This window comes from Lynx rufus, unplaced genomic scaffold, assembly GCF_022079265.1.
Source record: "Lynx rufus isolate CCGP_SWC_20201006 ecotype Redwood Valley unplaced genomic scaffold, mLynRuf1.p SCAF_14, whole genome shotgun sequence".
Lineage (NCBI taxonomy): Eukaryota > Metazoa > Chordata > Mammalia > Carnivora > Felidae > Lynx > Lynx rufus.
Genome location: NW_025814828.1, coordinates 31,503,190 through 31,515,868, shown reverse-complemented (window position 1 = coordinate 31,515,868; position 12,679 = coordinate 31,503,190). Strand labels below are relative to the sequence as shown.

The window sequence follows — 12,679 nt, the reverse complement described above, 5'->3', positions numbered from 1 at the left end:
TTTTAATCATGAAAATTTTCCTAACGTGGAGTTAGGGGAAGATGGCGGCGTGGGAGGACGCTGCACTCAGCGAGCGTCCTGCTGATCACTTAGATTCCACCTACACCTGCCTGAATAACCCAGAAAACCGCCAGAAGACTAGCAGAACAGAGTCTCCAGAGCCAAGCGCAGACAAGAGGCCCACAGAAGAGGGTAGGAAGGGCAGTGAGGCGGTGAGCGCTCCATGGGCTGGCGGGAGGGAGCCGGGGCGGAGGGGCAGCCCGCTGGCCAAGCAGAGCCCCCGAGTCTGGCTTGCAAAAGCGGAGGGGCCGGACGGAGTGTGTTCTGACAGCAAGAGGGACTTAACATCTGGAAGGTTATAAGCTAACAACTCTGCTCAGAGAGCAGGAGGGCTGGGGGACTATGGGAGGGAGAGTTGTTGAGCCCCGGATGACAGAGCTCAGCTTGGCGGGGAACGAAGGCGCTTGCCAGCGCCATCTCCCTCGCCAATCCTCCAGCCAAAATCTCAAAGGGAACTGGTTCCTGCCAGGGAACTTGCTTGCACGGCACAAACACCCAACACTGTGCTTCTGCGGGTCCATCCCTCTGGCGGGTATGACTCCCTCCCGGTGCTGCAGGGCCCCTCCCGAAGCGGATCTCCCAAACAAAAGCGAGCTGAGCCTGCTCCTCCCACCCCTGTACAACTTGCCTATCCACCCCAGCTAATACGCCAGATCCCCAGCACCACAAGCCTGGCAGTGTGCAAGTAGCCCAGATGGGCCACGCCACCCCACAGTGAATCACGCCCCTAGGAGACGGGAAGAGAAGGCACACACCAGTCTGACTGTGGCCCCAGCGGTGGGCTAGGGGCAGACATCAGGTCTGACTGCGGCCCCGCCCACCAATGCAAGTTACTTAAGACAGCACAAGGGAAGTGCCCTGCAGTTCTGCACCACTCCAGGGACTAACCAAAATGACGAAACGGAAGAATTCCCCTCAAAAAGACATCCAGGAAATAACAGCGAATGAACTGATCAAAAATGATTTAAACAATATAACAGAAAGTGAATTTAGAATAATAGTCATAAAATTAATCGCTGGGCTTGAAAACAGTATAAAGGACAGCAGAGAATCTCTTGCTACAGACATCAAGGGACTAAGGAACAGCCAGGAGGAGCTAAAAAATGCTATCAACGAGCTGCAAAATAAAATGGAGACAACAACGGCTAGGATTGAAGTGGCAGAGGAGAGAATAGGTGAACTAGATGATAAAATTTGGAAAAAGAAGAAGCTGAGAAAAAGAGAGATAAAAAAATCCAGGAGTACGAGGGGAAAATTAGAGAAATGAGTGATGCACTAAAGAGAAATAATATACGCATAACTGGTATTCCAGAGGAGGAAGAGAGAGGGAAAGGTGCTGAAGGTGCACTTGAAGAAATAATAGCTGAGAACTTCCCTGAACTGGGGAAGGAAAAAGGAATTGAAATCCAAGAGGCACAGAGACCTCCCTTCAGACGTAACTTGAATCGAACTTCTGCACGACATATCATAGTGAAACTGGCAAAATACAAGGATAAAGAGAAAATTCTGAAAGCAGCTAGGGATAAATGTGCTCTAACATATAAAGGGAGACCTATAAGACTCGTGACCGATCTCTCTACTGAAACTTGGCAGGCCAGAAAGGAATGGCAGGAGATCTTCAATGTGATGAACGGAGAAAATATGCAGCCGAGAATCCTTTATCCAACAAGTCTGTCACTTAGAATAGAAGGAGAGATAAAGGTCTTCCCAAACAAACTCTGAAGGAATTCATCACCACTAAACCAGCCCTACAAGAGACCCTAAGGGGGATCCTGTGAGACAAAGTACCAGAGACATCGCTACAAGCATGAAACCTACAGACATCACAATGACTCTAAACCCATGTCTTTCTATAATAACACTGAATGTAAATGGACTAAATGCACCAACCAAAAAAAATACGGTATCAGAATGGATAAAAAAACAAGACCCATCTATTTGCTGTCTACAAGAGACTCATTTTAGACCTGAGGACACCTTCAGATTGAGAGTGAGGGGATGGAGAACTATTTATCATGCCACTGGAAGTCAAAAGAAAGCTGCAGTAGCCATACTTCTATCAGACAAACTAGACTTTCAATTAAAGGCTGTAACAAGAGATGAAGAAGGGCATTATATAATAATTATAGGTCTATCCATCAGGAAGAGCTAACAATTATAAATGTCTATGTGCCGAATACAGGAGCCCCCAAATATATAAAACAATTCATAACAAACATTGATAACAATGTGGTAATTGCAGGGGACTTTAACACTCCCCTTACAACAATGGATAGATCATCTAGACACACGGTCAATAAAGAAACAAGGGCCCTGAATGATACATTGGATGAGATGGACTTGACAGATATATTTAGAACTCTGCATCCCAAAGCAACAGAATATACTTTCTTCTTGAGTGCACATGGAACATTCTCCAAGAGAGATCACATACTGGGTCACAAAACAGCACTTCATAAGTATACAAGAATTGAGATCATACCATGCATACTTTCAGACCACAATGCTATGAAGCTTGAAATCAACCACAGGAAAAAGTCTGGAAAACCTCCAAAAGCATGGAGGTTAAAGAACACCCTACTAAAGAATGAAGGGGTCAACCATGCAATTAGAAAAGAAATTTAAAAATATATGGAAACAAATGAAAATGAAAATACAACAATCCAAACCCTTTGGATGCAGCGAAGGCAGTCCTGAGAGGAAAATACATTGCCACCCAGGCCTATCTCAAGAAACAAGAAAATTCCCAAATGCAAAATCTAACAGCACACCTAAAGGAAACAGAAGAAGAACAGCAAAGACACCCTAAACCCAGCAGAAGAAGAGAGATAATAAAGATCAGAGCAGCAATAAACAATATAGAACCTAAAAAAACTGTAGAGCAGATCAACGAAACGAAGAGTTGGTTTTTTGAAAACAAAAACAAAATTGATAAACCTCTAGCCAGGCTTCTCAAAAAGAAAAGGAAGATGACCCAAATAGATAAAATCATGAATGAAAATGGAATTATTACAACCAATCCCTCAGAGATACAAACAATTATCAGGGAATACTATGAAAAATTATATGCCAACAAACTGGACAACCTGGAAGAAATGGACAAATTCCTAAACACCCACACGCTTCCAAAACTCAATCAGGAGGAAATAGAAAGCTTCAACAGACCCATAACCAGCGAAGAAATTGAATCAGTCATCAAAAATCTCCCAACAAACAAGAGTCCAGGACCAGATGGCTTCCCAGGGGAGTTCTACCAGACGTTTAAAGCAGAGATAATACCTATCCTTCTCAAGCTATTCCAAAACATAGAAAGGGAAGGAAAACTTCCAGACTCATTCTATGAAGCCAGTATTACTTTGATTCCTAAACCAGACAGAGACCCAGTAAAGAAAGAGAACTACAGACCAATATCCCTGATGAATATGGATGCAAAAATTCTCAATAAGATACTAGCAAATCGAATTCAACAGCATATAAAAAGAATTATTCACCATGATCAAGCCGGATTCATTCCTGGGATGCAGGGCTGGTTCAACATTCCCAAATCAATCAATGTGATACATCACATGAATAAAAGAAAAGATAAGAACCATATGATCCTGTCAATCGATGCAGAAAAGGCCTTTGACAAAATTCAGCAACTTTCTTAATAAAAACCCTCGAGAGGGGCGCCTGGGTGGCGCAGTCGGTTAAGCGTCCGACTTCAGCCAGGTCACGATCTTGCGGTCTGTGAGTTCGAGCCCCGCGTCGGGCTCTGGGCTGATGGCTCGGAGCCTGGAGCCTGTTTCCGATTCTGTGTCTCCCTCTCTCTCTGCCCCTCCCCCGTTCATGCTCTGTCTCTCTCTGTCCCAAAAATAAATAAATGTTGAAAAAAAAAATTAAAAAAAAATAAAAAAATAAAAACCCTCGAGAAAGTCGGGATAGAAGGAACATACTTAAAGATCATAAAAGCCATTTATGAAAAGCCCACAGCTAACATCATCCTCCATGGGGAAAAACTGAGAACTTTTTCCCCGAGATCAGGAACACAACAGGGATGTCCACTCTCACCGCTGTTGTTTAACATAGTGTTGGAAGTGCTAGCATCAGCAATCAGACAACAAAAGGAAATCAAAGGCATCAAAATTGGCAAAGATGAAGTTAAGCTTTCACTTTTTGCAGATGACATGATATTATACATGGAAAATCCAATAGACTCCACCAAAAGTCTGCTAGAACTGATACATGAATTCAGCAAAGTTTCAGGATACAAAATCAATGGACAGAAATCAGTTGCATTCTTATACACTAATAATGAAGCAACAGAAAGACAAATAAAGAAACTGATCCCAGTCACAATTGCACCAAGAAGCATAAAATACCTAGGAATAAACCTAACCAAAGATGTAAAAGATATGTATGCTGAAAAGTATAGAAACCTTATGAAGGAAATTGAAGATATAAAGAAATGGAAAAACATTCCCTGCTCATGGATTAGAAGAATAAATATTGTCAAAATGTCAATACTACCCAAAGCTATCTACACATTCAATGCAATCCCAATCAAAATTGCACCAGCATTCTTCTCGAGACTAGAACAAGCAATCCTAAAATTCATATGGAACCACAAAAGGCCCCGAATAGCCAAAGTAATTTTGAAGAAGAAGACCAAAGCAGGAGGCATCACAGTCCCAGACTTTAGCCTCTACTACAAAGCTGGAATCATCAAGACAGCACGGTATTGGCAAAAAAACAGACACACAGACCAATGGAATAAAATAGAAACCCCAGAAGTAGACCCACAAACGTATGGCCAACTCATCTTTGACAAAGCAGGAAAAAATATCCAATGGAAAAAAGAGTCTCTTTAACAAATGATGCTGGGAGAACTGGACAGCAACATGCAGAAGATTGAAACTAGACCACTTTCTCACACCATTCACAAAAACAAACTCAAAATGGATAAAGGACCTGAATGTGAGACAGGAAACCATCCAAACCCTAGAGGAGAAAGCAGGAAAAGACCTCTCTGACCTCAGCTGTAGCAATGTCTTACTTGACACATCCCCAAAGGCGAGGGAATTAAAAGAAAAAATGAACTACTTGGACCTTATGAAGATAAAAAGCTTCTGTACAGCAAAGGAAACAACCAACAAAACTAAAAGGCAACTGCAGGAATGGGAAAAGATATTTGCAAATCACATATCAGACAAAGGGCTAGTATCCAAAATCTATAAAGAGCTCACCAAACTCCACACCCGAAAAACAAATAACCCAGTGAAGAAATGGGCAGAAAACATGAATAGACACTTCTCTAAAGAAGACATCCAGATAGCCAACAGGCACATGAAAAGATGCTCAACATCGCTCCTCATCAGGGAAATACAAATCAAAACCACACTGAGATATCACCTCTTGTCAGTCAGGTGATATCACGCCACCTAGGATTCCATGCAGGGGTGGTTAAATGGTAAATGGGGATAAGGGAAAGTTGTTCAAGGGAAGGAAAGAAAGCTTGGGAGCCTCAATTCCTCTTTTTCACTTTTTGTAAGAAAAGCTTATGTTTCACTAATTAATACTTACCTTCAACTGCTGTGCTTCTGTGTAAATTTTGTTTCAAAAAGGTGGGAAAAAAGTTCAAATGCATTAAAAAATGTCTCAGAAAATCACTGCACTCTACATTTTCTTTTCACTGATCCCTGTATTTTTTACTGGTTCCAGGATTCTATGTTTCTATTAGTGACATAAAGTTAGAGAAATAGATTTTCAATTATATTAGTAATTTCTTGAGATTATTCTTTACTTTGGAGTTGATGCATAGGGGTAAACTATGTCAAACATTCTCAGCAATTTCCAAATCAGTGATTTTCTTCCTTTTTTATTTTTTTTAATGTTTATTCATTTTTGAGAGAGAGAGAGAGAGAGAGAGAGAGAGAGAGAGAGAGAGAGAATGAGCGGAGGAGGGGCATAGAGAGATGGAGACACAGAATCTGAAATAGGCTCCACGATCTGAGCTGTCAGCACAGAGCCCAACGCCAGGCTCAAACTTGTGAACTGTGAGATCATGACCTGAGCTGAAGTCAGATGCTTAACCGACTGAGCCACCCAGGTACCCCTCAAATCAGTGATTTTCTTAAATGAAATTTAAAATTAAAGCTTGCTGTAACTGACAGTTTTTTTGCATTTATATTTAATTTTTGTTATCTTCAAGACATACTCTACATATGTGAAAAATAAGTTATATTTGCATAATTTCATTTGTAGTCTTTTTTTAATGTTTATTTTTGAGAGGGGGAGACACAGAGTATGAGCAGGGGAGGGGCAGAGAGACAAAGGGAGACACACAATCTGAAGCAGGCTCCAGGCTCTGAGCTGTCAGCACAGAGCCTGATGTGGTGCTCGAATCCACAAATGGTGAGATCATGACTCAGCTGAGGTCCAATGCTTAAATGACTGAGCTACCCAGGGACCCCAGTTTAATCTATAATCTTAAGATATGAACATTATTTCTAGTAAAGAGCTAAAGGTGGAAAGAAATGTTTCTATCTTAATATGCATTAATTTGATTTTTTTTTATTTTATTTTAAAAAAAAATTTTTTTTTTCAACGTTTATTTATTTTTGGGACAGAGAGAGACAGAGCATGAACGGGGGAGGGGCAGAGAGAGAGGGAGACACAGAATCGGAAACAGGCTCCAGGCTCTGAGCCATCAGCCCAGAGCCTGATGCGGGGCTCGAACTCACAGACCGCGAGATCGTGACCTGGCTGAAGTCGGACGCTTAACCGACTGCGCCACCCAGGCGCCCCGCATTAATTTGATTTTTAACATAATTCAAATTTATGTTTAAACGTTACCTAGTTACGTAATCTAGTTTTTAAAAATAGTGGCACATAAAAGGCATAAAGAAATAAAAACACATGGACAGAATTAGAGAACTGGTAATAATACCTAACAGTAATAAATCACTGCTTCATCTAATTCAGACTCCTCCTAGCTTCTTCAGGCTTAATCAAAACATTTCTAACTCTTTAGAAATTTTATTTTGAAGTCAAAAGACCTCTCCAATATAATTACAGCTCTAGGTTTTGAAAGTCATTGCAGTGAAGGAATTATCAGAGTAAATACTGTTGAAAAAATGCTCTAAAGAGTTGTATATCTTCTTTTCCTGACCAAAAAAGAAAAAAAAATTGTGAAAAGGAATTTTATCTCATTGTTTATTAACAAAAAATCAGAAGGGGCTTTCCTTACCCCAAACTGAGCCCTTTACACTTTGAGACAAGAACCTGAGTGTTTCCAGATTTTTATCTGAGTCCTTGCCAACTATCACTCATACTGTCACAGAGGCTACCTAGTTTTTTCAGAGGTTGCACTTACAAACCCAAAATCACCAAGACATATCTTCTGACGACCAAATACAGACAAGTTTTTTATCAAAAATATAAAATTACACCCTCCCAGCTAAATATGAAGAGAAAGACATAAAACAGCCTGAAAAAAAGGAATAAACATGATCTGACCAAAGAGGTAAAGTAATTTTTGTACAAAATAAGACTTTATCAGTGCATAGTGTCCTCAGAAAGGAATAAGAAGAGACCTATAAATCTGGTTGAAGATTTTATGAACACCAGTAGAAGGGACAATCTTATATAAATATAAGCTATTTAAAATTGTATCCTAGGGGTGCCCACGTGGCTTGGTCATTTGAGTGCCCAAGTCTTGATTTCGGCTCAGGTCAAGATGTCATGGTTTGTGAGTTTGAGACCTGCGTCGGGTTCTGAGCTGACAGTGTGGAGCCCACTTGGGATTCTCTCTCTTTCTCTCTCTCTCTGCCCCTCCACCCTCAAAATAAATAAATAAAACTTTAAAAAAATTGTATCCTAGAAGATATTTCACAAGTGTAAATATGAAACAAACAGCTTGAAAAACAAAGGTCAATGATACTTGACAAGGTATTTCTCAAAGAGAACACTTGATAAATATGTACATATTTACATAGGTTTGTTATTATCACAGGACTTCAGATTTCATTTTTGACTTTTTTATGCAAAGTAAAAAATTCACTGTTAAACATTTAGCAGCTCCCACACACATAACATCCTTCAGTGGGAATTAGGTGGCCCTTGTCAGGAGCACTTTAGTATTTTCCTCTTTATATCCTCATTTGAACAAAATCCATCTGGGTCTGTAAACTCCCTTAAGGAACGCTAAGTACATTCAGAACACAAATTTTCACTTATGGTGTCAGTCCCCTTGTACATGAAATGTGTCCCACGTATCCTGAGAAAATTTGCCCTTCAAAGTACCTTTCATTTTCCATCTCCGCAAACCCCATTCACCAAATGAATTAGAGTCATCATTTCATTGCAGGTGGTGATTACTATTAAGCAAAAATTGTCCCTTTCACTCTGCTATACCTTTGGCTTAAGAGGAGCAACATTAGCTAAGGCTTATCACATCATATCGATACTTGTGTTAATTTTGGGTTGCAAAAGAAATTACTAAAACCCCTGGGAAGTGTTTAACTCCACATATTTTGGCCCCAAATATATCCTTACCTGTCTTAGCACAGTGTCATGTAGAGTACAATAAAAGGGCACCACCTTCTTGGGGAGATACGTAGGGAGCCTTTCATACATGTAGACACAAAGCATGAGCATCAGGATTGGGTTAGGATCACAGATGTCAGTGGCCTAGTTTCAAAGAAGTGAAATATAAATTAGAGGATATACAGATAAAATATAGAAAAAGAGCTAAAGCATTATATCAATTATTGTATTACTTTAAAACATTTTAAAATGTTACTAGTTGACAATGACACTGAATTGTAAACACAGTAAACAGATTATTGCTGTGAATCAGAAGAGCTTGACCTAGGTGTTAAGAGATGAATTAGATGTGTTCTAAGTATAACAATGACCTCACAGCCTCAAAGCCTCCACAAAAGCTAGTCAGAGGTCATAAAAATATCATGCACTAGAACTACTAATGTGACTAAGACACCATCCCTGATTTAAAGTACCATATATAGCAGTAAAAGAAAACTGGGAAGTAGACCAACTACTGAGGTAAAAGAAGGCAAGAGTTTCAAGCAAAAAGTTTAAGGGAGTAGGTAGCCCATGAGATGGCCCTGAAGAATGCTTGGAGTTTATAAAGGTTATGTTTGGGGTGCAGAAAATGATATATTCCATCAGTAAGGCAAAGAACTACAGTGCAGGTGTCTAGGGAAGTAAGGGGTTTGTTTGTTAAAGAAGTGTAATTTAAATCATGTGTAAGGTCTAAGGAGGGACAAGTAGCATGTGAAAAGACTAAAGAGCACCAGGGCCACACTGTGCAGAGTGTGGAAGCCAGGGTGAGGGCCTGGATTTCTCAACAAGGAATAACACAGGAGCAACAATTCAGGCAGATGCGGCGCGGCAGGGGGTTGGAAAATACTTTTCCCAGAACATACAAATTGTAATAAGTTAGAAAATGTAATTATATTGATAACCAAGATAAATTAGTGATGGTTGTTGGAACAGATTTGAGATAAAACCCAGAATTGCAAAGGAATAATAGCAGGGGCAATCAACACAGCCTGAATGTACACTGAATACAAAAAGGAGAGTCAGAAGTAGGAGGAAGGATTCTTCGCATCAGATCATGTAGTACCTACAATGTCCTTGGACAATGTGAAGGTGGTAGGAAAGAATTATTCATAACAAAAAAGTATTGAGAATGGTCTAAGGCAAAAATTCAAACACATAAAACACCACAGATAAAGAAGCAATTGTCAATGTACAGGGAGCCCTCTACACTTTCATAAAATAAAGACACATTATGATTTAATCACATGCATTCAAGTTAGTAACTGAAAATGATCCAGTCCGGGCTTGGAAATGCAACTAGTGTGGGAGTCAAGGAGACCTAATGCTGTTATGGGGGACTAATGCACTTGACTCTGAAGTTCAGCAGCAGTTACCAGCGAATAAAGACAGCTCCTATGATCACCTCCTAGTCCATATCCCCAAATACGTTCTTTTCCCTCTTTGGAAGAAGAGAAGAGTGTTCTTTCTTGCTTTGTCAATAATCAGTAAGACTAGCCAATAAAAGTTCCTGGGGAGGGGATATTAGTAAAAACTAAGGGAGGTGACCTACTTCTGCAGGGTAGAAAGCTGTTGGTGACCCTGATTTGAGGAAAACTGAGAAATACACCAAGACTCCAAAGTTTCTCATCCGTATTCTATGGTCTCACATTTCTTCATGAAAGACAACATTGGTCAACAGATGAAGGAAAATTATTTGAGATAGAAACAAACTAAAAAACTAAATACAGAATTTAATTCCCACAAAGTGAAAAATATGGTGCTGCTGGGCCCTTTGGAATGGGCCAGCCTATGAGTGTGATTCAAAGAGGGCTGTCTAGAGTGATGGGAAATGTGTTTGTTGGGGAAAGGGGAAGATTAGTGGCAGAACACTCCAGGCTCAAGTCTCAGGTCAATAAAAGCCTTTTGAACACTTTTTTTTAGTGATTACAGAATCAAATATATAGGTAGCAATACAGAATTATTCCCCAAAATTATCTTTGAAAAATATATAATGGGCTGAAAATGTAATAATTTGGTAATTAAAAAAAATACATTTATCTTAATGGAAAAAATGTTTCATCATTAAGATATTAGACTGAAAAAAAACAGAGAAAAGAACATCCTTACTTTCCTTATAATAAATTCCAATGAACATAATCTAAAGCAATTACACCTTAGCCAATCACAGGCTTGAAAATCCAAATGTTAAGTAAGTTAGGTTTGTTTAAAACAAGATTTTTAGGTGAAATATCTTTCAAAGATATAATCATTACTTTCTCTATACAGGGCTAACCTAGAATAACTTTAACTGTATTGGTTCATTTCCCCCCTCCCCCCAATGATAGTATTTTCCAACTAGCTTCATAAAAGATGAAGAATTAAACAAAAAAGGTTATAATAGAGAAAAATGCTGGAGGAGAAATCTGGTAAACCTAATTCAAGTCCCGCTACGATACAGTGCCATGATCTTGATTAACAGGAGAATTTCAGTAGAAATTTGTGGTTATTAGTGCACATGCCTAAAACAAAGCCAGCAGGCTGAGAAGGGCTGAGCAAAAAGGAATCTCTAATAGCTTTACTGAGAAACTATCCTTATAATCTCCTAATGCCTGACTTTATCTAATGTAAAATGTTCAGTTTTTTTATTTTTAAAGCACTTTCACTCATTAATTCTGTTATTTAATGCTATAAGCATCCAAGTTGATAAAATCAAACAAAATTTTTAAGAGAAAAGTTAGAATATCTATTCAACATTAGCTCCCATCACTACTCAGTGAATTAGGTATACTACAACTTCTGTTAACTATCATATTTATTTTTTAGATCCATTTCTCTACATAAGAGACTAAAATTACATTCTGTACTGAGTCCAAACAATTCACACCATATTTTTGCTTTAAATATAAAGCATGTCATAAAAGGGAGAATATGTAAATAATTGTTACATTCTAGCTAGCAGGATTCCATAACAGGACACAACACAGCCACAGAAACATAGCCAGCTGATTCCACACTTGCAAAGAACACAATAAATAAGAAACTTAAACAGTAATAAATATGTCCAGTGTTGAATTTCATTTGTCTTAAATGTGAACCAGTGCTAAGCATCAGCATTCATTCACTATGGTTAAGTTAATTTCATATTTTTAAATATTGCTATTTAATGTGGTTGGCAAATTCAGGCTGATAAAAAGTTAAGGAATAGGAACTGGTTGGTAAAAACTTGGTAATTTATCAGTTAGCTGTCAATTTCGCCATTCATCAAATTTTAGACACCTTCTCTACGTTTTTATGTATTAGATACTCACATTTTAAAATATGTTTTGGCTATACAATAAAATAAAACTTTTGAGACAACATACCTGAGGCAATAAAAAACAAAGGAGAGAATTACAGTGTATGAGGAACTATATTTTCAAAAACAAAAATATTTTCAGTTTCTTGTGAACCCATACCAAATTTTCAAGGGCCACCTTAAACATCAAATGCCCCATGCAACTCTTCTTGGTTCCTGTACCAGAATGATTCCTGTCCCTTTTGATTCCCATATCACATCTCTTCCATGTGTATTGTGCATTCACTATCTGTTTTGCATCAGCTCTTTCTCATATACTTGTCACTATTAATACAGCTTTGAAGGCATAACTGTGCTTTAATCATATCTGTACCCTTTGCAGGGTCTATCCAGTGTCTTTTGTGGAGAATATTCAATTTGTTTAATTGACAGAAATTGTAGTATTTTTGTTCTCTGAAACCAAAGTCTTTCATTGCAATTTATCTTTAAAGCTCTCTTATAAAAGAAAGCTCTGGTCAAATCCTACAATACAGTTTCTCTTTACAGCTACACCAATATAAAAGAATGTAGATGTCAGACCTGAAACAAAGTGAGTTTAACATGCAAGTAACTTTAGTACAAGGAAAAGCAAGCCATTATGAAATGTTATTTCTCCAGCAGGTATAAGGAACAACTTTATACCAAGCCATATGTGGGCACTGGCATCATCAGTCTCTCTTGCATCATGGAACAGAAAACTCAAGAGTTACTTGTAATGGTCTTTCTTCTGTGCCCATCTTT

The 12,679-nt window shown here is 38.8% G+C and overlaps 1 protein-coding gene across 1 annotated transcript in view; it reads right to left on the bottom strand.

Annotated features, from left to right (window-relative positions):
• CFAP47 (cilia and flagella associated protein 47) overlaps positions 1-12,679 on the bottom strand; it is a 544,467-nt gene that overhangs the window by 289,912 nt on the left and 241,876 nt on the right. The window contains exon 37 of the mRNA XM_047075775.1: positions 8,596-8,730. Coding sequence (XP_046931731.1) covers positions 8,596-8,730 — 135 coding nt within the window. The remainder of the gene's footprint in view (positions 1-8,595; positions 8,731-12,679) is intronic.